This window comes from Glycine max, chromosome 14 (assembly GCF_000004515.6).
Source record: "Glycine max cultivar Williams 82 chromosome 14, Glycine_max_v4.0, whole genome shotgun sequence".
Classification (NCBI taxonomy): Eukaryota; Viridiplantae; Streptophyta; class Magnoliopsida; order Fabales; family Fabaceae; genus Glycine; species Glycine max.
In genome coordinates this window covers 48,574,381-48,598,985 of record NC_038250.2, presented here as the reverse complement: position 1 = coordinate 48,598,985, position 24,605 = coordinate 48,574,381, and the positions used below count along the sequence as shown (strand labels likewise).

Sequence of the window (24,605 nt, the reverse complement as noted above, 5' to 3'; positions counted from 1 at the left end):
AGATATATATATATATATATAGATATGTGTATATATATATATATATATATATATATATATATATATATATATATATATATATATATATATATATATATATATATATATATATATATATATATATTAAAAAATGAATTAGTTGAAGCAAATTAAACTTTCAAAGTTATAATATAAGAGTAGATATAATAATACAATAACTGTGTAGTGATTTATTACATGCAAGTGCTTCATCGCTCAAGTAACTCTAGAGCCAATTCAAATATAAAGTAAGTAAAGTTCAAAAAAATGTTATATTATAATGGTTTTGGAGTGAAATCCATGATATTAAGTGAGAATTTACCAACCCAATTAGTCAAGTAAAGGCGTGGCTGGGCTAGATGGCCAAATTGTCGGGGTGCGTGGCCATGTGCAAGGCTGCTCAAAGAAATTAGTTTTGAAAAAAAAAAGTCAAATTCCTTCTTTAAAATGTGAGGCATTGATACATTGAAAAATAAAAAATTCAAATTTAGTATACAAATATATAAAAAGAATAACAAATTAGTTCTACAAAAAATATAATAATAAATTATTCTAAATTTTATAATTTAATGTTAAATTAATCTTTAAACATTATAATTTAGTGATAAAATAATCTCACAGGACTAATCTAGTGCACTTTTTTTACATTTAGATGTTAAATTTGTAGTTTTTATATTTCAAGGAACAATTTGGTATCATAACACACTTTCAAAAATAAATTTCACCATTTACCTAAAAAATAATTATAACTAATCATATAATAACCAATTATATAAAAGTAGTTATAAAACTATCACAAGTTTAATAATAGAAATGATTATTTCAAATAACTTATTTTTATTTATAAAAAATTGTTATAATTATAAAATTATATCTAGTTTTAGATAAATAAATATTTCAAATAACTTATTTTTATCCATCTATAATCAATTATATAACTAATTTTAGATATAATTTATTATATAACTAGTTATATTCATAAACGATTATATAACTGACTTTTAAAACTAATATCCATTTATATAAAACTAGTTATAGCTATAATTATTATAATCACTTATAATCTAATTATTTATTTACAGCAATAAAAATATAATTATTTATTAATTATGATTATGATTATTTAAATAAACAACTAATGAACATCCTAGTCATCCATGTGTGGCTGAGAAGCGGTTCGGAATAATATATTATTCGAAAATATGTATATTATTGAAACTTTATCTGCATAATAATTATGTAAAAAAAAATTAACTATTTTAATGATATTTAAATACATTTTTAAATGATAATGTAAACAGTTTTTTGTGACGTACAGTTTATCAACTTTAAACTCTTACTCTCTTAGTATGCAAATTGTTTTCTTCCGCTACTTCCAACTCAAAAGCTTTATTTGTGAAGAAATTCTAATTGGATAATTTAGCTCTGATAACTGGTTTTAGTTTTAAGTGATTTGAAAACCTAGCTATCTTATTATTTTCACGCGAAATGGATTTATTAATTTATATATTTCTATAAAAAAAAAACCACCATTCTATTAAAATAAAAGTATGGAATAGAATAAAATTAAAAGATAGATTGATGTAACTGCTCTTTTTAATTATTCATGATTTCATGTAGTATTATGGACAACTAATATTCTTCCTTTTTTTTGGCTTGGCGGTATTATCCATGTAATTAATTATGTATTTTTTTAGTTTAAATGTAACTTTAGTTTTCCTATTTTATTTATTCTACAATATTGATTCATTTATTTTAAAATTAAGACATTTAAATTTTATATTTTAAAAAATTCAAGATTTTCATTCTCTCATTTTAAAATAAAGACATTTAATCCTTTTATTTAAAAAGCCTATGATTTTAGTCATTCTATTATATAAAATTCACAATTTTAGTTAAATTCTCAATTTTGTCTATGCTTATCTTTTTCTTTTGGTCCAATTAAACCCTAAACTTAACATATTCATTTAAGGTACCATTAAGAAATGTTTAATTAAGTACCATCAAGAAATGTTTAATTAAGTACAAAATAAGAAATAAAACAAGAAAAATTAAAGATGAAACTAAAATTGTAGGTTTTCTAAAATACAGAAACCAAAATTGCTAATTTTCTATTATATGGGGGATCGAATGTTTGTATTTTGAAATAAGGAGACCAAAATTGTGAATTTTTTAAATTAGGAGGTTCAAATGTCTCAATTTTAAAATAGAGAAATCAAAATTATGGACTAAGTAAAATAGAGAGACCAAAATTATATTTAAGTCTTATTTTTAAAGTGTTAGGAAACTAAGGGATAAAGACTAGGAAGATTTAAACTAATAGATCTCGAACAATCACATAAGTGAACTTGACATCACATTTTAACCCAAAATTTATGAGTATTATCCTCACTTATATAATTTTCAACATTCTCATTCCTATCAATGTGAGACTTCACATTCACACTTATATTCCAATAATCTCCTCCTCAAGTGTTAATGTCTTTCACATGGTTGTCTTCCTCTCAAGCGAAAGTCATTTTTAACCCACGAGTATTCAATGATGGTCCTTAAAGCTTAACCACAGTTACCTTGACTTGTCTATCTATTGCCGCCAACATGTTTTAGTACCTTACACGGTCGCAACACTTACTGGACTCGTTGCCTAACTTCCATGCATGAACTCATCAGCCAGGAAAAATTTTGTTTATGGATCTGTCAGAAACTCCATTATACTCGTCCAAACGGATTACCACATCAAATTATCGACTTGATACCAGTTGTTGAAAAATAGAGGGGATAAACACCAAGAAGATTTAAACTAATAGGTCTCGAGCAATCATATAAGTAAATTTGATATCATAGTTTAACTCAAAATCTTAAAATTTATGTGTATGAATCTTATTCTCACTTATATAATATTCGATCAACCTTTCATGTTTATTTAATGTGAGATTTCATATTGACACTTATATTTCAATATAAAACATTATTCATATAATACAAAATGTAACATAATGTAAACTATGTGATGAGGGTCTAAGAGAGTACATAATATATAGTATAAAATTGGATGTTCACATTAGATAAAATTTAATTCAACTTGACATGTATGGAAATTGTCATGCACAGAAGATGTTATATTCTATATTCTTGCTTAGCTGTTGGCATGTTGGTGATCCAACTGCACACAGCGGTATACTTGGGTTGAACTTTTGACTTCTACCAGACTCCCATTACGTAAGAACGTTGGGTGAACTGTTAACAGCTACAAAAGTCACCGTCTAACACGTTCATTTCTTGTACCATTCAAATACACGCGTTCGTTGAACTTCAAGCTTTGTAGGATTACATTATACATATATACGGATATACCAATCCTATTCTAGGTATGGTCTAATACTAAACTAAATATGAGCATTTCTTTGTTATTTCTTTTATAAAATACATGTATCGTTAAAGGTAATTCCGGTTCAGGTAAAATGATTATGAGCAATAAAATTTTTCTTTAAATATTTAACGTAATTACAAATATAATTTAAATTTAAATTTAAATTTTTTTATTAAATTAAAATAATTTTGTGTCAATTAATCCAACACTCAATGGTAAATATGATCATTTCTATATGTAAGAATTTGAATATTGATTAATTCCTCTATACTATATCCAGCCTCATTGGTCTCAATAAATTACTTTAAATGCTTTTAATTTTATTTTTTTAATCAAATTGAAACTTTATGTTAGTAGCATATATTAAAATTGGTCATCACCTAAATGTGGATTTAGTTACATATATTTGAAGAGAAATACAAAGCAAAGGAAACCCATAACACAATCTATAATATAAGAAAACTAGAATGAAAAAAAAAAAAAAAACCCTCTCAAAAACCCCTTTTAAGAGAAGCTGGTCTTCATATCTTTAAAATAAAATATGAAGCCTTTCTCATGTCTTCCCAAAATAGCAACCTTTAATCCTCGTGAAGCACTAGAGAAGCTAAGAAAGAGTGAGACACAATTCAAGAACGAATAAAGACTATCAAAAGATATCGATGGAGGCTTTAAATCACCCATTAGTGGATCATAAGTCAATAATGGGTTTCAAATAACCCAAATTGGACCTAGTATACCAAATTAGTCCAAATGGCTTGGCATGGCCGTGTCAGAAATAGGTAACATCATATCATGTCTAACAAAACAAATCCATGTAGGCAATTCACATGGTCATGCTAAAGGTTTAATAGTTAAAACACATTTGAAGGCTCAAAAAGGAAGACGGTCTGTGAGTGAGAAAAGTTTTAATGTAGCCTCACCTGTCAAATGTCCTTGTTTCATAACATTATAGGTTTCCTAAATGCATACATCATATTATGCTTGTGGATACATTGTATTTATCAAAATATTTTAAAACTCAAACGCAAATTTGTTTTATTCTATGCGTGTGCAAATGGACCCTAAGCATAAAAAGATAATATTGAAGCATAAACAATAGTGGGAGTGCAGGAAGCAATATCCCATGCCATTTTGACTCTTTTAGCTTGCCGGGCTGGGCTTGCCTGGCCATCTGATTTGACAATTCTATTATTTTATTAAGTTTTCGGATATAATTACACAAATACTTATGCTGTAAGATAAATTTAAATAAGTTGTAAATAAGTCTTTCAAAACAAAAGCCTAATGCTTCTTACCATAAGATCTTTTTCGGAAGAAAAAAACTTCAAAATCATATTCATTTAAAAAAATCTTTTTTTTTATCGTTGAAAATAAAATGTTTCGTACGTTCATTCTACGATTTGATTATCGGGGTAAATAATTTTTTTTACATAGAAAATAAACTGGCTATGCTTTCATACATAAAAATATATTAATTTTCTTAACTTATTTGATTGCTGAAGCAAATTTGTAACGCCACATAATTTTTTTATTTAAAATGTATATATTACGAAAAAAAATTGATAAAGGCGGGGTTCTTTAAAGGGCCATTGCTAAAATTAGTGCTAATTCAAAATAATGATGGCATGTGAAAAGTTACTAGATAAAAATTCAAATTAATAAAGAACGTGATTTTTCTCAAAATCTTTGTTTGAAAATTTATGCAATTGTAGACTAAAAAAACTCAAGGTGTAGTTCAGTAGACTGAAAGTGAGTTATTATAAATCTTCGGTATCTCTTCTATTCTTACCGAATAAAACTCAAATCTAAAGTTACCAAAATTACAATCTATGCTTAACAGCAAAATTAAAATTTTTATATTAAAAATAAAGGAATTTGTCTAAGAATTAAGATGTATTAATTCACTGGCTTGAAAATATCAGGTTCAAACTTAAAAAAACTCAACTAATGATAAATGCTTATTCTCTCATACCAAACGTTTCTGTGAGGCGAGGAAACATAGATGAATTTAGTTGTCACCGCAAGCATGGTTGACTGGGTGCTGTGCCGTGATTTGCTCAATGTCAATTTGTTCGTTCAAATATTCTGTGTATGTGTGCCTTTTTTCAACTTTTGTTAATACCATCATTTAAAAAACATTTCAAGTCATTAAAAGTAAACATTTCTACTGAAAAAACATTTAATGCATAAAATAAATAAATATTTTTAATTGTTTTTTACTTTTAAATACTTAAAATAAATTATAACTACTAATGTGAACAAAAATCTTATTTTAGATCTTACTTGTCATATCCCTACCGTTAAATTTTAAACCACGTTCAAGGTTCTATGATTTTTGTTTTTGGTCTTTTTTCATTATATTATATCATGTAAAATAATTTATTTCATGATCAAAATTTCTAGTAATGGAATGTTCATTTCTCTTATAAATATAGTAATATTTGACAAATAAAATTATTTATTGTTTATGTAAAATGATTTATTACACCAAATATTACACAGAATTTAGTATACATAAGTCATATCCTCTCTCTTGCACCAAAATAGAAGATAATGCAGTGAGTGACGGCCTAGTTGGTTTGGCTCATAGTAAACCTCTTCTCCTTGGTGTAACGCTTTGTTGACATTTTTGGTAACATAAAATTAAGAGGTGAGGAGAGAAATAATGCACACTCTCATTCTTATATACGTGTATTTTTCTTCTTTTGACAAGAAGGAGAAAAACATCCATATAAAAGTTCACGATATATTTGTTACAAAAAGGATTTTCCAACAAATATATGGTGAACTTTCATACTAAATTTATTCAACAATAACTATAAAAAAGTATTTCATATGCTAATGGCTTAATGTTATAATAGAAATTAAACTGTCAATATAAAATATTGTGAACATATACTAACAATAAGATACACCATAATAATAAACAACAATAACCCTTATTTTATATGCCTACCAAAAAAATAACCTTACTTTATATATATATATTTTTTTATTAAACTTCGGCAACTATTCTTCTTATTTTAAATTCCATATATTTTCCCTACATTCTATATAAAGCACCCACACACAAACTCACAAAGTAGTCTTGGAAATAGTAAAATAAAGTAGATAACTATAAATTTTTAAACAAGAATACAATTGTATTTAACGCTAGCCTAATGGGATATTGGTTAATTATGCCAAAAATTAACTATAAGTTATTGATTACTTCAGTGAGATATTAGTTAATAATAGTTATCTTTCATACGTCTCTGGCAGCTAAAAATACTCTATTAATTATCTCTAGTCTTCAAAACAAATCATTCCATATCTATTTTTAATTATAATAATAGCCAGGTGTTTAACTTAAAAGGCTAAAAAGGGCCCTTCCTTATCCTTTTTTCTAATGGTAAAGCTTAACAAATAAGAAACAATAAAGTGATTTGTGGAAGCCAGTTGGAAAGTTTGACAGACACACAGGACACAGCTTTTAATCTTTTGGCTTAACTTGCACTTGCCTTTTGCCACACTGTCACCTTTTCACTACGAGGCAACCCCAGCAGCAGCAAATAATATTTGATTCTCCCTTTAACTATTTCCTCACCTGTCTATTTTGTCCATTTCACAAATTCATACTCATCCAAAACTACTTCATAAACGCCAGATTCCCTGCAACATCCATATGACAGCAACCTTGTGGCATGTAGCCATAAAGTTGTATTCTATCATAATTTTGAAATCCTCCTCGCATTAAATGAAACAAATTTAAGTTATGGATTTTCAAAATGGTGCCAGTTGTTGTATTGATCCTCATGTGTCATTTTTCATCTACATGCACTTAATACAACTTGCAAGTTGAAACCAAAATTGGTTCGACAAGTGTAATATAAATTAAAACAAACTAATCACACTACAAGCTTAAGCTACTAACTGGAAGTTCAATAGTGATATTTGATTTACACATCTCAAAATTAACTCAAAAGGGGGAAACCACGAATGTGAGTTGATGAAAAATACATCCTCAGCTGAGAATCTCTTTCCCAGTTTGTCAGCAAAAGTCCTTAACAACAAGTGCTAAAGATGGTGTGAAATTAATCATGGAGGAGGTGTGGAGAACTACACCATGAAAAAAAGATAAAAACAAGTTCACAAAAGAAAAGCCAGAAAGAAGCAAGGACTGGAGAATGAACATGCACACTAAAGAAACACCTTGGAATTATTTACAACCAATCATGGTCACCTACCATCTGCTGATGTGAAAGAATCAGCAAATCCGTAAGGGCGAGTAGGTATACTTGTCTGTGTGTTATCCAAGCTTGGAAGAAGCGAAGAGGAAGCAGATGACTCCATTTGACTTCTACCTTCGTAAGCTTGCCACTTCTTAAGTGCTTGTGGTAGGGACATGTCAAGGTCAATTCCATATATATCTTCAGAATTCTGATCAGATGGTTTCCAGAGTTCCACAAGAGAAGAAAGCACGTTGACAGCATGACCCATGTCAGGCCTTTGATATGGCTCCCTCGCACCGCAGTGGCCGGCTAACTCTGCTACTGTGTGAATACTAGCAAGCGTTTCCTCGTTGAGCTCAATTGTGGAGTCAATGGCCTTGCGGAATGAGTCCTTGTTTATGGACATTCTGCGGAACCATGTTACAAGGTGCATGCTATCCTCGGGTTGGGTTTCATCAAGTGCTTTTCTTCCTGTTATCAGCTCCATCAATATGACCCCAAAGCTGAACACATCAACTTTAGTTGTCACACGGCCAGTAACTGCAATTAGATAGCCATTTACATGGAGGAGTTAGAGATGTATGCCCAAAAATCAATGAACAACCAACAAAGATTAAACACAAGCATTCAGAATTTTTATGCCACCATACAAATAAATCAGATTACAAACATCCAGTCAATCCAAATACTCCATGTCATCTAAAGACAAGATAAATCTCAAGGGGAAATTAACATTTTGAAAGCAAAGCTAACAAATGCCTTAGAAGCAATAAACAACATGGATGCAGCGGTTCTAGTACAGGATGAGTTTGTAAAATAGTAATGAATAGTTTTACTTGACTTTCTAGTCAATAAAATACAGCAGGTCCAAGTTGTTAGAAAATAGCTCTTCCTCCTATCAAGAATCAGTAAATTAGTCCAATCTTGGAAAATTTGGTTAGAAAGTAGATACAAGAAAAAATTGTCTTATTAGCTTCCTATGAAGAAATGATTGACTCCAGTTGCTTCTAAAGTATGATGGATCCTAGCAGGCAATAAATATGCTAATCAAACTAGATTTTACTATGGTAAACTTTTCCCAGGGAATCTAGGACATAAGCCATTGACTTGAAATATATTGCCTATACTATTCCTACTGTTTATTTGGAAAAACTAACTAAAAACGGCATAACTCAAAAAGACATAGTGCAGTGAAGGGAAGTTAAAATACTAACAGATACCTGCATACTCTGGCGCCAAATATCCAAAAGTTCCTGCAATTCTTGTTTCTATAGAGGCTTTTCCTTCTGGAGCAAGACGGACAAGACCAAAATCTGCAACCTTTGCCCTCATATCATCTCCAAGGAGAATGTTTGAAGGTTTTAAATCCCTATGTATGAAGCTTTGATGGGCCAAGCCATGGAGGTACTCAACACCCCTTGCCACATCTAAGGCAATTGTCAATCTTCTATTCCACTCCAGTGGTTCTAGTCCTTCCTCTGGCCAGTCAAAAAGATGCCTACTCAACGTTCCCTGAGGCATGTACTCGTACACAAGAAGCTTCTCATTCCCATCCAAGCAGTAACCAAGAAGGGAAACAAGATGCCGGTGGCGAACCTTAGTCAAAACAGCAATTTCGGACTTGAATTCTGCCGCACCCTTCCCAGCTATTGCCCCACACTCCATTCTTTTCACCGCAATTCTTGTACCATCATGGAGTTCACCTCTATAAACCGTTCCAAAACCTCCTTGTCCCAGAACATTCTTCTCACTGAAATTGTCAGTGACATTCTTCAGAACTTGTATGGAAATGACCATATTTCCTGCTTCAACCATTTGAATATCACTAGCCTCACTGCCTGGCACGGTTCGCGTTTCACTGGCAGCACCAACGCTGACACTTGAACCGGCAACTGTTATCTTCACACTCTCATTATCCGATCCAGAATGCCTAGGATGAATAACTAGCGCATTTGGGCTCTGGACCCTGCTCAGCTTCTTTTGCTTCATCCTAAACAAGCAGAAAACCAAGAAACCAATCATTGAAACCACAAACACAGCCCCAATCACGGAAAACACAATCACTCCCACATGAGAAGAAGACTTTTTGCCACCAATTCCAGAAACCCCGCCACTATCTCCCTTCGCATTGGGAGCCATTGGAGGCACCAGACCCTGAGGGGATAAACTACTCTTATCCTTCCCTATATCAGTGTTGCCATTTGTACTCACAACTACATTTTTCCTAAAACTCGGCACCTTCCCATAAAGCTGATTATTGGCAACATTCAATTGAGTAAGCGCTGGTAAAGTAGCAAGCTCCTCCGGAATCGAACCGGTGAGATTGTTATCAGCTAACACTATCCTTTGCAAGGATTTAAGTTTAGCAAACTCAGGCGATATCACGCCACTAAGTTCCATTTTCTGAAAATTAACAACAGTTATATACCCATTACTGCAGGTAATCCCAATCCAATAAGCACAGGGATCATTTCCCTTCCAACTCTCAGCAAACCTTGGAGGATACCCCATAACCCCGACAACAGAAAGAAGAACATCCACCCTAGGATCACAATCACCCGGACTCGGCAAGCAAAAACTATTGGAATCCTTAACATTATCTACCACAACCCCATCACCAAACACCGGCATTGGACCCTGAAACAAATTATTAGTCAAGTTCACAACTTTAAGCGTCTTGAGACCCACAAATGAAGCAACCGGAACAGGACCAGTAAACCTGTTATCCCTCAAACTCAAATCTCGCAAGCTCTTCAACCCGGACAAATCAGGCAAGGGTCCAGTGAAAGCATTAGATTGCAACCAAACATCGGTCAAGAAAGTCATGTTCTGCAAAACCTCAACACTCCCACCTAGCTTGTTAACACTCTTCTGTCCATTCAACCACAGAGACTGAATCTGCGACCCAGAGAAGCTCAACGGCAACGTTCCCTCAAGGTTGTTCATAGCCAAGTGCAAAAGGGTCAACCCGGGGAAAACATCAGAGCCAAAGAACTCCGGGATGCTGCCTCCGACGTTGGCCGAGTTGGCGGAGAAGTTCTGAAGCCCGGAAGCGTTTCGGAGACTCTGAGGAATCTCCCACGGCTCGAACGGGTTGCTGTCAATCTCCACCGCCTGGAGCTGCGACATGCCGGCGAAGAAGTCGGCGGGGACGGCGGAGAAGCGGTTGTTGCTGGCCAGGAAGACGCGGAGGCTGGTTAAGCCGTTAAGGGAGGGAAGTGGGCCCGAGATGTTGTTGTATTGGAGCTCCAAATGTTCTAAGTGGGTGAGCTTCTGGAGGGTTGTGGGGAGAGTGCCTTGGAGGTTGAGGCGCCCGATTTGGATCCGGGTGACCCGTTTGTCGTCGGAGCATAACACGCGGGCCCACTTGCACGGGTCCGGGTCGGACCACCCCGGCGGGTTCAGGCTGTTCTTGAGAGCCAACATTACAGAAGCATCATCATAATCTTCTTCTTCTTGAGATCTTACCAAGAGGGTGAAGACAATAATGGCTAACAAAGCTAAAGCTTTCATCTTTCTTCTTTAGCTTGCTTTCAGAGAGAAAGAGGGGGTGGTGGAACAACTAAGTAAGGTGGTGGAGTTGTGGGAGTGCATAGAAATTAGAAAAGAAAGTGTTTTTGGGTTTGGGAGAAGAGCACATGGGAAGTGGGGCCCAGGTATCTGCCTGTCATGACCACTGCTGATGAGGAGAGATTGACAGAGGCTCTACTGTCATCAATGGGTGTGATTCTGCTGCATGGGCCATCTTCTCATCTTCATTTTCATGAATAATAATTCTCAGATTGAAAATAAATAAGAGAGAAAACATGGTTGAAAATAAATAAGTGGGTGTGAATGTTGAATGTATTTTTAGAGGATAAAATCATTTTGATAACATTTGGTTATCCTCCATAATATGTTTGTAATGAAACTTTTCTCTAAAAATTTATTTTTGTAAAAGAAAGATCTGAATTACTTTACAAATTTAATTTATAAACTTTAATTCAATCATGTAATGAATAATTGAAAAACAGAGTTTGAAGTAATGAATCGTATGATTGTTCGAATATATGTGCCGGGAATAATGGCAATTGGCATCTTTGGGAAAAATATTTTTTTAATATATATATAATTGTCAGGAAGTTAATAAAAAATGTCTTCATAAAATAGTGGATAAATAATTAAAAAACAGAGTTTGAAATTTGGCGTGATAATGGTCGGAATATATGTGTTAGGGTATGGCGTCTTTGGAAAGTTTTTCTTTTGTTAGGAAGTTAATGAAAATTGGAAAATAAATATTTTCATAAAATAAAGTAAACTAAACATAGGTTATGAGGTTAGTTTTTAATAAAAATGAATTTGAAGTACTTTAATTTTATTTTTCTATGTAAACAAGTTTAATATGATTTATTATGAATTATATATATATATATATATATATATATATATATATATATATATATATATATAACTAGTGACGTTTAGCTCTATCATTACAGCAATCACATGCAATGGTGCAAATATGGGCTAAATGGCAAGAGCAAAACCTGGGCCAGCTGTTCTCCCAAATTTTTAGGCATATTTGTTGTCCCAAATTTACAAGTATTCACCGTTTTCTTTTTTCAATGTAATTTCTTATTTTTCTATATTTTAAATAAATATTTTACAGAATATTCTTTCATTTGTTGTCGTTTTATTTATTAATTTTATGTTATATTTTTTTTTTCAAAAATATATGAAACTTTTCATTTGATATTCATGTTAAATGGACGAAATACGAGAATCACAGATTATTAATAACTCAATGGACCATCTAAAGAAAAATATACTATTTTATAAAAAAAATTAAAAATGAAAAAATTAAATGGAAATTATAAAGTTTGGGAAAGCCATCCTAAGTCCTCGTTAGCATTATATTTGAAGGGCATAATAACAGATAAGCATGGGAAAGTTATAACTTGTTAAGAACCCCACAAAAAAGATAAAGTGTGAGGAATGGAAGAAATTAAATAACGGTGGAAGCTCCCAAATCATGAACTTTCAATTCGTCATTCTTGCGTTGAGCTCTCAATATCTTAGCTGGAGGGTATATTTATATTGCTTTTGCTAATGAGGGAAGGGAGACTTTAAGGATGATTTTTTATCTTTTAAAGTAACTAGCAATGACAGAAGGAAACTTTATTTAATGCCCATTGTTAGAGATGTTAACCAATAGGTTAGGTAGCTATGAAGCCTATGATATTATAAGATTCATCTTTATATTTACGTTTTTCCAAAATTATTTTTATTTTTATTTTTATTTTTATATTAGTTATAATTTTAATATTAATTTCAAACTCGACTTTGTGTTCGAGAAAAATCAAGCATAATGTTATTTATATCTTAATCATAAAATATGATGAAATATTAAAGTTAAAGTTGAATTGAATAATATTTGAGTTTGATTTTTGATGAAAATAAATTTTAGTAAGTTTTTATTTATCTTTGGGTTGAATTTTGAATAAATAAAGTCTTTTTTTACTGATAAATTAGAGAGTTAAGATAAAAAATAAAAAAAATATATAAATTATTTTAAATTTAACATAATAAATTAATTATAAAACTTGATGTTGGTCCAGCTCTTATAACAAACAAACAGAACAATTTACATAAAGTTAAATCTAACCTAACAAATTTATGAAATAGGATAATTTATAAACTTGTAAGTTTTGTATTTTTGCTGTCTAAAATATGTAAAAAAGAAAAACATATATTAACATTGACAGTTATGTTTAGTAATTTGTGAAGTTAAAATAATATAAATGTTTTTTATTATATAATGTATTTGCTTACTATTCATCCTATATAATAATTTATATAATATTTTTTTTCAAATAAATAATAGTATTAGATAATAATGCGTATGTCATTGGTGAAGGCATGACTCCATTAAAGGCCTGGAGTCCGAACGCCCAAAGGCACACTAATAAAATAAAGTTCATTCTTACAAAACTATAGGAACAAATATTCACACTAGGGTTCCCATTCATTTAAGTAGGGAAGATAATATATATGAAGTTTTCTAGATCTGGGCTATTGTTTTTACTTTTTAATTTTATGCTTGTGTTTAATTTGTATAGTTCATATTATATTAATGTATTATGTTATTTTTATTTTAATAATTAATTTTATTAATAAATTATTTTTTGTTGCTAATAATAAAATAATTTATAAAATAAAATTAACTAATACTACTATACAAAATTATTAATTTACTTAATGATAATTGTAAAAATTCATTAACAAATTTTTAAAAATTTTAATATTATTTAATAAATTATAAGTCAATATTAATAACAAAACATTTAAATATTTTTATTTAAATTTTAGTCTTTTGCATTATTTTTTTAATTTACAAATCAAATAATAATCCTTAACATTAGTAAAAAAAATATAGAAAATATTAAATAAAACTAAAAAAGAAAACACATTAATTCATTAAATAATTAAAATAAAAAACTATTTATGATTTTTAAAAAAATACCTTACGAATTTAAAGTCTTGAAAACAAATAAAAAATTAAAGTCATAAAATACTTTACGAGTTCAATAAGAAAAAGAAAAAAAATCTCTTACTACTTTAAAGACGTATTGAAAAAAACCTAAAAAATTGAAGTCATAAAGTATTTTATGACATCAATGGAAAAAGGAAAAAAAAATCCCTTACGACTTTAATGTCATGTTAAAAAATAAAAAATTAAAGTCATAAATTCAATGAAAAAAAAGTTGTAGCACGATTTACGACTTTCAATTCAAAAGTCTAGATTATCATGTGACTTATTCGTTTTGAGGTATTAATTTAAATTTTATCCTCATTTGATAATTTTGAAAAAAAAAATTGTCCCCTTTTTATTTTTTCGCCTCAAACTAATGCCATATGGATAATAAGTGTTTGTATAAGATAGTTATCGGATATATAATCCATTTGTTTTGATTTATAAGATATAGTTGATTAAATTATATTTATTAAAAAAATTGATTTATTAGTCTATTTATCTTCTCCAATTTTCATAGAAGAAAGAAAATGATATTTCAGAATAGTATTTAATTATAGATTAAAATAAATAAGAATATTTTAGTAAAAACTAATTAATTTATAAGAGGGATGAAATAAAGTCTTATAATAAAAAAAATTATTAACTATATCTTATAAATCTCTTATAAATAAGAATAAAGAGAATATAATTATATCTATTAATGGAGGACATGCTGAATTTTTAACATCCTCTTATAGGTGATTAATCAATAATCAAATACTATACAAAATCCTTTAATTTTTCTAGAGGACTGCATCATTCCGTGAGGGTTACGTGTCACCAACATTTTAGTTTTATGTAATTGAACAATTTGTTTTCGTGATTCACGTCAATGTTTGGAAAACAAACACAAATTTTTTTAAAAAAAAGTGGAATTAGAATATGTGATCATCAAGCATAGGAAAGCATTATTTAATGTGTCTCCTAGTCCGAAGCTGCATTGTAAAATGTCTTTTCCAGATCTGGAAAAGTTTATTCAATGTAAACTTGAATATCAATGTGATTATTATAAAAATAAATCATTTAATAAGTAATTATTTTTCTTAACATAAATTGTGAATATCCATTAACGCGCGTTGTACACATTATTAAAGAAATAACTTTGAAGAAATGGGTAAACACACCTTCTCCTTTTATTTCATGACTAGATAAAAGTAAAATACAATGAAAGTGTCAATGCAAAAAATTGTTTGCTTCATGTCAAAGCTTCCACTTCAAGACTACTCATATATATCACAACAACAAAATGCTGTGAATATATACACTAGCAGTCATATACAGACACTCTTTTGATTATTAACAAATTTTCTTAATTCAGTATACACTATATTTGGCACATGCAATTTAGTGTAACAACGAAAATATAAAGACAACTCAATGATAGATTAGATTACTGCTGCTCACAAAAGAATAAAAATTAAGAAGGAAGAAAGTTGCAGTAAAGTGTATAACCTAATTCATCAATATTTTCAGTTTTTCAAGATCATATTACTTGAGTAAATAACTACAACACATTAAATTATGCAGTCTGATATATTATACATAAAGTATTGGATTACATTTTACATCCAAGTTGCATCGCATAACTTAGGTCACAAGACTCAAAACCTATAACAATAATAAAGAATGTCATACCTCATTGTGCACATTGTCCATTTGATCAAATGAAGGTTCCCTCATATGAATTTTGGAATGCAACCATCTCTGCATAGACACATGACATCAATACACAATTTCTCATTTAAGTCCCGAAAGTAAAAAGAAAGGCAATCTTAAAACGATATGTGGCAAACAAATTTAGGCTAAAACACAAATAATTAGTTTACTTTACCCAATTAACAAATATCATCAAGAGCATATCCAATCAACATCTTCATCCAACTCTTCCCCAAAACAATATATCTAGTTGCACACTAGTTAATTAAATCTATATATTAGAAAATATACCCATAATAATCGATGAAGTCTGGAAACAAACTTTTTTAATATGCTATTTATTATTGTTTGAAATTTATCAAAAATTATAAAATTATAAATAAGAAATAGAATCTATAATTAAGTAAAAAAAAATACAATCTATAATTATTTGTGATTTTCAATTTCTTTCAAGTTTCAACCAATAACAATAATAGTGTGTTAAAGAGTATATTTGTTTATTTTAGAAAAGTCAAATTAATATTATCATACTAAAAAATATTTCATGGCTCAAACTAAACATCTTATATATAATTTATGTAGACCTAAAAGAATTGTAATAGATTTTTTCTGTGTGTACAAACTTTAGTTTATTTTGTCTGACCAAAAAGGTTACACTAAGTACACACATGCTCTCTCTTTAAAAAAAACTCTATATAAATTACTCATTCCAAAGTAACGAAAGTGAAATAACAAAATTGTAGCTACAATTACAAATTAACTACAAGACAAAAAAATTTTTAAAAAAAAAATATTTTAATGTTTTGTGGTTTAAAATTAGATTAAGTTTCATGCCAAGATTTTTAAAAAAAGAGAATTATGATATTTCACAGAAAAACTGAATTTTTCTCGAATCAAACTCTTCTATTACATGCAGAACTCAAACATAAAAATTATTTGCAACTTTTATATGTATACAAAAATTGTTTTTACTACGAAAAATTTAAGAACACAATCCTTTTTTTACCAAGACAAAGAGGTAACATAAGAAAGACAGAAACAAACAACAACAAACAAGGAGCGTTTTAGGCGAGAATCTGAGCTACTAGGTCTGGAATGCAACTATAAGTGTGCACCATCTATTGTGTGGACCTGTGATTTTCTTTATCTTATGATGAAAACCACCAGAATATTGCTATATGGACTCCCATTTTTAATTTTACACCCCACACACCCTTATTTTTGTATGTTTTTATTCCAACCTAACCCTCGTTTCTTTCTCCTTCCCCCTCTAGTAATTCTTGCTTCCTCTGTTACAGCCCCAGACCCCCTCTTTATACTTTTCCTATTAACTACAACTAGACAAATTAGATGCTTGTCACGCTCACAAAATCAATTACCATTTCTTTTGTGTATGAGAATTTCAATTTTATCTTATAATTTGATTGACAATGACTTTTCAAATCTAAAGAATCCAATTTGTCAGTTATTGCATTGAACAAGAAGACATCGAAGACCTCTTTGAAGCCATAAAAATTGTATCTCTTTTCAACAACAATTCTTTAGTTTTTGAAAATTGAAAAAATAAATTGTTTGATATGTCAACTTGAGGAACTCACTCACAGCCTCATCAAGGTTAGTGAATTGTAAGAAGACACTATAAAGGTTCTTGGTGGTGGTCTTTTGGTGAGGCCACAAACAATGTGTTATGATATCTCAAGGCATATATGCAAAGATGTGAATATGCTTAGGATGTGGGAATAGATACTTGCAACGAGCGATGATGGACACAAAAAAGGTTTATTTTAAAACACAAAGGTCTATAAACTATCATGGGGGTGTGTTTTGTAAAACATATTGAAGAGAAAGGTTAGGGTAATTAGGGAAAAATATTTTAAAAAGAAGAAATGGGATCCAAGTAAAAATAAGGGTGTAAATAGAAGTTTTCAAACCACCATTTTGTTGTAGCTTGTTTTCTAGCCCAACCCAATAATTGTGGTCGTGCAACCTGTAAAAAATTTGTTTTTTTTTTTTTTTAAAGAAAATTGTTGCTCTTGATTATCTATTGTAGTGCTTTAGGAGTTGGCAACCATGGCATAGCTTTCAGTATTGATTTATGATTTAATATGGACCATTAAAGTTGGACTTCTTCTCTGGCTGGCTCAAAAATAAGTATCATTTATGGGCTTCATAAGGATCCAAGACTATAACTTATTATCTTGTGCAGCTGTATGCGTTTTGAAACCGAAAAAGCTCATAATTATTCTACTTATACCACACTTCGAAGTTATTATTAATAATAATAATCTGTCTGAGAATAGTTTCAACAGGGAGTTCAATTCATTCACTAAAGTAAAGATTAGTTTTCTCTTTTTGGTAAATTTAAAAATGGTTTTAAGTTTTTAGGTTGGATGTATATTGAAGGTGTCTAATTCTAGACTTCCAATGATCGATGAAAACAATTTGGAGTACGCTCGTCATTGAGATGGAATTTAGATCTAGTTATGTTATTGAATAACAAGACATAATTACCTTAAAAAATACAATGTTTATAAACATTATCATAATTTGATTGCTATGACTATGAGGTAACAAAGTCTATTCTGGACCTTATTTAAATTTTAAAGAATTTAGGCTAGGCCCACAATAAAGAATAAAACCAATACGCTTATCCAATTTCACTAAGTCTAAATACGAAAATTGTTTCCTGCACCTTCTATTTGCGTCCTGCATTTATTCTAGAATGTAAAAATTCTGGAAATTTTACACTTCAGAGAGACTTTTACATTTCGAAATAGATATTCTGCACGCTTAAAAGAGGTGCAGGAAACAATTGCCTCCAAATATAAGTCTCTAGGTCTTGGATTCAACACACCGTAGGGATTGAGAATATTCTAATTCTTTATAAACTCCCATATATTGCAAAGCATGAGATCTAACAATCTCTTAACAATGTCCAGCACAAATAACAGGATTCACATCCAGAGGAAATTTTCAGGCCTCGTCACTTAAAAATTACTACCATAACATATAAGAAAACCTATGAAATACGAATATTTCAATCTCTTGTCGTGTTCAGTGTTCGATACCGACACCGACACAACATTGACGCTCATGTTCGGGACACCGACACAACATTGACGCTCGTGTTCGGATTAAGTTTGATGTGTTTGACAGATGTCCATGTGTCTGTGTCTGTGTCTGTGTCGGTGCTTCATAAAAGAAAACAATATAATATAAATAGATTATAGAGGAATTAAGTGTACTCTTTAACTTTACACTCTTAGTAAACACACTAATACCAGCATCAAAGTTCTTAAAAATACACCATTAGGGCTCGACTCGACTAATCAAAGAAAATTCCCTTTGAGATGCAAGGTCATACTCTGCCACATGACATGGAATCGAATTTTGAGACTTCAACATGGATTGTATATGGCCAGTAGACTCTAATTTGACTTAAGGTAGAAAAAAGCTAAATGAGTATGCTCTCTAGTTTTTATTAACTAGTATTTTTAATTCTAATGGTTGAGCAGCATGTGTGTGAAATGTTGTAAATTTTTTGAGTTTAATTTCTATGAATAAAAAAAAATTTAATGGTTAAAAAGTATTTAGTAGTCTTGACAAAAATTTTAATTATTTAAGGAAAAAATAATCTTGTTTTTGAGTTTTCAATATATTTACAATTTCATTTGTTGATTATATGCATGTGTGATGTATGTACAGTTTGAAAGTTCATCGAAAGGCTACAAACCTTGAATATGTTTGTGCTCAAATGTTCAGTAGCAAATTTCATTTAATATTTTTTTCTTTAATACAACGGTTACAATCGTGTTTGATGGGGTGCATTTGTTCAAACTCCACGACTTCTAACTAGTGTGAATGACTTCGGGTTACACGAGTGAAAGTAGGGAATATTGCAAAGGCATTCGGATGTTTAAGTTTGTGAATATCTCCCTCAAAATGTAGTAATAAATACACGTACTTGTAGCAGTGACATTTGAGGTATATAGTGATGGATCTAGAAATTCCGTTTGAGAGGAGCCAAGAACAAAAAAAACATAAGTAAAAAAAAAATTAAACTTTCACATACATAAATATTTAAAAAATATTAATATTATATATGTAACTTTTTTTATAAATTAAAAATATATACTATATTGAATACAAAAAATGATATGTGTAAACAGAAATTAGATAAATAAAATAATTTTTGATAATTACTTGTAGACACTTCAACATCACAAATACTCTATTTTTTGAACCCAAATATATATTAATACTTATAATTTATTTTTATCCTTTTCTTCCTACCACATTTTTTTACTTATCACAACTATACTTTTCTTTCTTCTATCTCTTTCTCTCTAGGATTTTTTTTTCATGCTAGGCGTTAACAAACATGGCAATTTTCATGTATAATTTTTCTATATTTGTTTAATAAATTTTTGGGAGACCATACAATTATTTTATACTAATTTAAATATGCACATAAAAAAATTGGGGGAGGGGCAAGATATGGCTCCTCCAAGTTCCCATTTGCCTTCGCCTCTAGAGGTATACTTATGTGATGTTATTTTTGACAGAGTATTAGTGTGATCAAACTAACTTATAATCTAGACAGATAAACATTTAAACTACTAAGTAACTCACTAAATACCCTCGTATTCAATTAACTTCTACATGTAGGTTAGACCTTGTTGGTAGTGTAAGATGGATTGGGGTTATCGGTAAAAGAAAAAAAACTAATTATTTTAGGTTACAAATAATATGAGGAAGTCTTTCTTATAAATATTGTCTCCAATGTTTAAACTTTCATATATTTTTTCAATACAGTCAGAATGCCCGTTACTCTATTTTTGACAGGATGATTGTGGAGCAGGGTGAGATGGATCGAATGACCGGTTTTTCCATTCCTAAAATAAGATATATTTATCATTAATTAAGTTAAGATACTTTATAAACTTTACATATATTTTAAGGAGATGTTTGGAAGAGTTTATAGAAAGAACTTAATTTAAATACATTGACAACATAAAACCTCTTTAATTTACTCTATCTTCTAATAATAAATTCTTATTGTTGACCTTTGTAATAACTGCTTTAAAAGTTATACGTATGATGATTTCTAATAGGTTAATAAAGTAAAAATCCTTACACCATCACTGCATGCAATTAAACTCCTATAGAAAGTTTATTTGAATTTTATGAAAATAATTTCTGTTTCTTAAAAGGTATTTTTTACTTGCGATTTTTATAAGTTATAAGATTATGTTGTTGGAGGCCCACGTTATCTGCACGTTGCACATTCCTTTATATTTTATTATTTTGGAAAAATTTGTTACTTCTGAATCTGGTCCATTTTCCATCCACATTTATCCCATATCTTTGCAAATATATTTGCAACCACCGTCAGTAACAAATCACGTACCCATCACGTACCCATCATTTATCTCACGTACTCATAACTTCTTATTTCACGTTTGATAACTTCCTATCTCATGTTCTGATAATAACAAGTTAAGAGCTCTGTGATGGACAGACTCTATAAATAGGATGGGGTGCTCTCATTTTTGTATCACCAAACCCACTTCTCTATTCAAAAAAATACACCATCTATTCAGAGTGAGTAAGGGTCTGGAAGAACAAAATTGTCTTTCAGGTTCGTGTGTGCGCCGCTTCCCGTTCAATTTGCAATGGCTGGAGGTACGCTCGTAATTCTTTTAATTTCCGCTATTTGATCTAAATATGCTATTTAAATTTATTTGCATGTTTAGATCAGTGTATGTATATTTTTACATTTGGTATCAGAGCCTCCATGTACCTCTGTCTTGCTTATTGGGTCGTTCTTATGCGGAGTTTATTTTCTGAGTATATGAGTGTTATGTTTTAAGTCTCCTTAATTCAAAATAACATCAAAATTAGGAATGATGTGAGTTTTCTAATTTTTCTATGATTTAAAACGTATTTTTGGGTGTCTAAAATGCATATAATGATGTGGGTTTTTCGAAATTGAGGTAATAATTGGAATTGTTAATATACATTTTAAATTAACAATATTAAACAAAGCACGACTTGGTCCAGTGGTTTCGAACCCTCACCCTACAAGCATGAAAGGACTCCCTTTGCCGCTAAGCTACTGCAATTTAATTGTTTATTAATTGCAGTTCATGTGTATTTATAACTTCTGAAGAATAAATCATTTATGCACAAACTGTTTAAAAATTGTTTGTCTCTTAAGTTATGCTGAGCATGCAATATTATGTTAAATACTGGTATGCATTGGATTTAATCCTTTAAAGTTTATTACATGTTGAATGAATATACGTGCAATGTTATTTTGAATTGGTATACATGTAATTTTTATGATTCAATATTGAGCACATTTGCATTATTAAGTATGTTTATGCAAGGATTATTTTTGAATATTAAGTGATTAATATAATTTTATTAAATTAGAGAATAGTCACAGCATCTTTAATTGAGTAAAATTATATGCTAAATTTATAATCACATTAGAAATATTATTTGTGATTAATCATATGTAATGTGATGAAATCTACCCACGGGAATTTTGTTATATTTGTATGATTAATTAGGATAAAATATTAAATTATATTTCTTAATTTACCCACAGGAATTAAGGAAAAGAACATGATTTAATAGTTTTATCATAAAGTTGCATGATGAATCTAATTGAGTAGGACTTTAGCCCACAGGCAAGTTTTGTGTCACTAGATTCATATATTGAGACATGATTTGCATGGGCAAAACATGACATTTGTTTAGTCTCAAATTTTCTTAATGAGCATGTGTGTTTGTTTGCAGTTTCACAATCTATGAATATTTCTTATGACCTTCCCATTTTGAAAGGTGATAATTATAAGGTTTGGAAGGAAAGAGTTCTCCTTCATTTGGGCTGGATGGATATTGACTATGCTATAAGGAAGGATGAGCCACCGGCTATTACTGAAACTAGCGAACCTGATGCTGTTGATCTTTATGAAAAGTGGGAGAGATCTAATCGTCTCTCCGTTATGTTCATAAAAACCAACATATACGCTAGTATCCGGGGTTCAGTTGACCAGCATGATAAGGTCAGAGATCTGTTGAAAGCCATTGATGAACAGTTTACGACCTTTGAGAAGTCACTTGCTAGCACACTCATTATGCAATTCTCTTCCATTAAGCTTACTGGAACGAGAGGTGTGCGTGAACATATCATGCGCTTAAGGGACATAGTGGCTCAGTTGAAAACCTTGGAAGTTACCATGTCTGAATCCTTCCTGGTACATTTCATTTTGTGCACCCTACCTCAACAGTATACACCCTTCAAAATCTCCTACAACACACATAAGGATTAATGGTCTATTAATGAATTGATGACCATGTGTGTTCAAGAAGAGGAGAGATTGATAATGGAAGAGGGTGAGAAGGTAAATTTGACTATTTCTAATTCTGGAAAGGATAGGAAGAAGTCTGTAGACACCAATAAAGGAAAGATTCCGACTCAGCCAACAATTAAAAAGGATTCAAAGTGTTTCTTTTGTAAAAAGAAAGGACACATGAAGAAGGACTGTCCCAAATTTAAAAGTTGGTTTGAGAAGAAAGGTACACCATTTGCCTTTGTTTGTTATGAATCTAATATGATTAATGTGAATCATAATACATGGTGGATTGACTCTGGTTCTACAATCCATGTTTCTAATACCTTGCAGGGTATGGAAAGCTTAAGGAAGCCAGTGGGAAGTGAGCAGTGCATCTACTCAGGGAGTAGGATGAGCTCACATGTAGAGGCCATTGGAACGTGCGTCTTAGTCTTAAGTAGTGGCTTTAAATTACATTTGGAGAAAGTTTTTTATGTTCCTAGTTTCTGTAAAAACTTAATTTCTGTTTCTAAACTTGCACCTTTGGGATTTTATTTTAATTTTACAGACTTTGGTTTTAATTTACTAAATAAATCTGAAATTATTGGTTGTGGTCAATTGGTTGATGGTCTTTATTCGATTGAATTGCAAAATGACGCTACTTCTATGCACGTTTCTGTTGGGTTAAAACGACGTATTGTGAATGAAGAATCCTCTATGTTGTGGCACCGGAGATTAGGACATATCTCTATTGAAAGAATCAAGCGATTAGTAAATGAAGGAGTACTTAGTACTTTAGATTTTGTTGATTTTGAGACTTGTGTAGATTGCATTAAGGGTAAGCAAACTAACAAGTCTAAAAAGGGTGCAAAGAGGAGTTCTAATTTATTAGAAATCATACATACAGACATATGTTGTCCAGACATGGATGCAAATAGTCCGAAATACTTCATAACCTTTATAGATGATTATTCACGATATATGTATCTCTACTTACTTCATTCTAAGAATGAAGCTTTAGATGCCTTTAAAGTTTTTAAGGCTGAAGTTGAGAAACAATGTGGAAAACAAATTAAGATCGTGAGATTAGATAGAGGTGGGGAGTACTATGGTAGATACACAGAAGATGGACAAGCACCATGTTCATTTGCGAAATTTCTTCAAGAACATGGGATTGTTGCCCAATACACTATGCCTGGTTCTCCGGATCAGAATGGTGTGGCAGAACGAAGAAATCGAACCTTATTAGACATGGTGAGAAGCATGAGGAGTAATGTAAAGCTTCCTCAATTTTTGTGGATTGATGCTCTTAAGACGGCTGCGTATATATTAAACCGAGTTCCAACCAAGGCTATCTCAAAGACACCTTTTGAATTATTCAAGGGTTGGAAACCAAGTTTGCGACATATACGCGTTTGGGGATGCCCGTCTGAAGTAAGAATCTATAATCC

General features: G+C 30.6%; 2 protein-coding genes across 2 annotated transcripts; one reads left to right on the top strand and one right to left on the bottom strand.

Annotated features, from left to right (window-relative positions):
• Positions 1-7,606: 7,606 nt before the first annotated feature.
• Positions 7,607-11,112, bottom strand: LOC100305404 (NAK-type protein kinase). The gene is made up of 2 exons (NM_001251769.1): positions 8,820-11,112; positions 7,607-8,139 (listed from the first exon to the last, which is right to left on the bottom strand). The coding sequence occupies exons 1-2, from the start codon at positions 11,110-11,112 to the stop codon at positions 7,607-7,609; spliced, it is 2,826 nt and encodes a 941-aa protein (NP_001238698.1).
• A 10,356-nt stretch (positions 11,113-21,468) lies between these two features.
• On the top strand, positions 21,469-23,540 carry LOC102660344 (uncharacterized). The gene is made up of 3 exons (XM_006596860.3): positions 21,469-21,493; positions 22,616-22,993; positions 23,506-23,540. Exons 1-3 carry the CDS (start codon positions 21,484-21,486, stop codon positions 23,538-23,540), a joined length of 423 nt encoding a protein of 140 aa, XP_006596923.2. The 5' UTR covers positions 21,469-21,483.
• The last annotated feature ends 1,065 nt before the right edge of the window (positions 23,541-24,605 follow it).

Excerpts from the sequence above, each read along its gene's own strand:
- LOC100305404 (NM_001251769.1), bottom strand. The coding sequence starts at position 11,112 with ATGAAAGCTTTAGCTTTGTTAGCCATTATTGTCTTCACCCTCTTGGTA. Across the intron at positions 8,140-8,819 it reads TTTGGCGCCAGAGTATGCAG|TTACTGGCCGTGTGACAACT; the intron begins GTATCTGTTAGT and ends ATCTAATTGCAG.
- LOC102660344 (XM_006596860.3), top strand. Across the intron at positions 22,994-23,505 it reads TAAGCTTACTGGAACGAGAG|GGTATGGAAAGCTTAAGGAA; the intron begins GTGTGCGTGAAC and ends AATACCTTGCAG.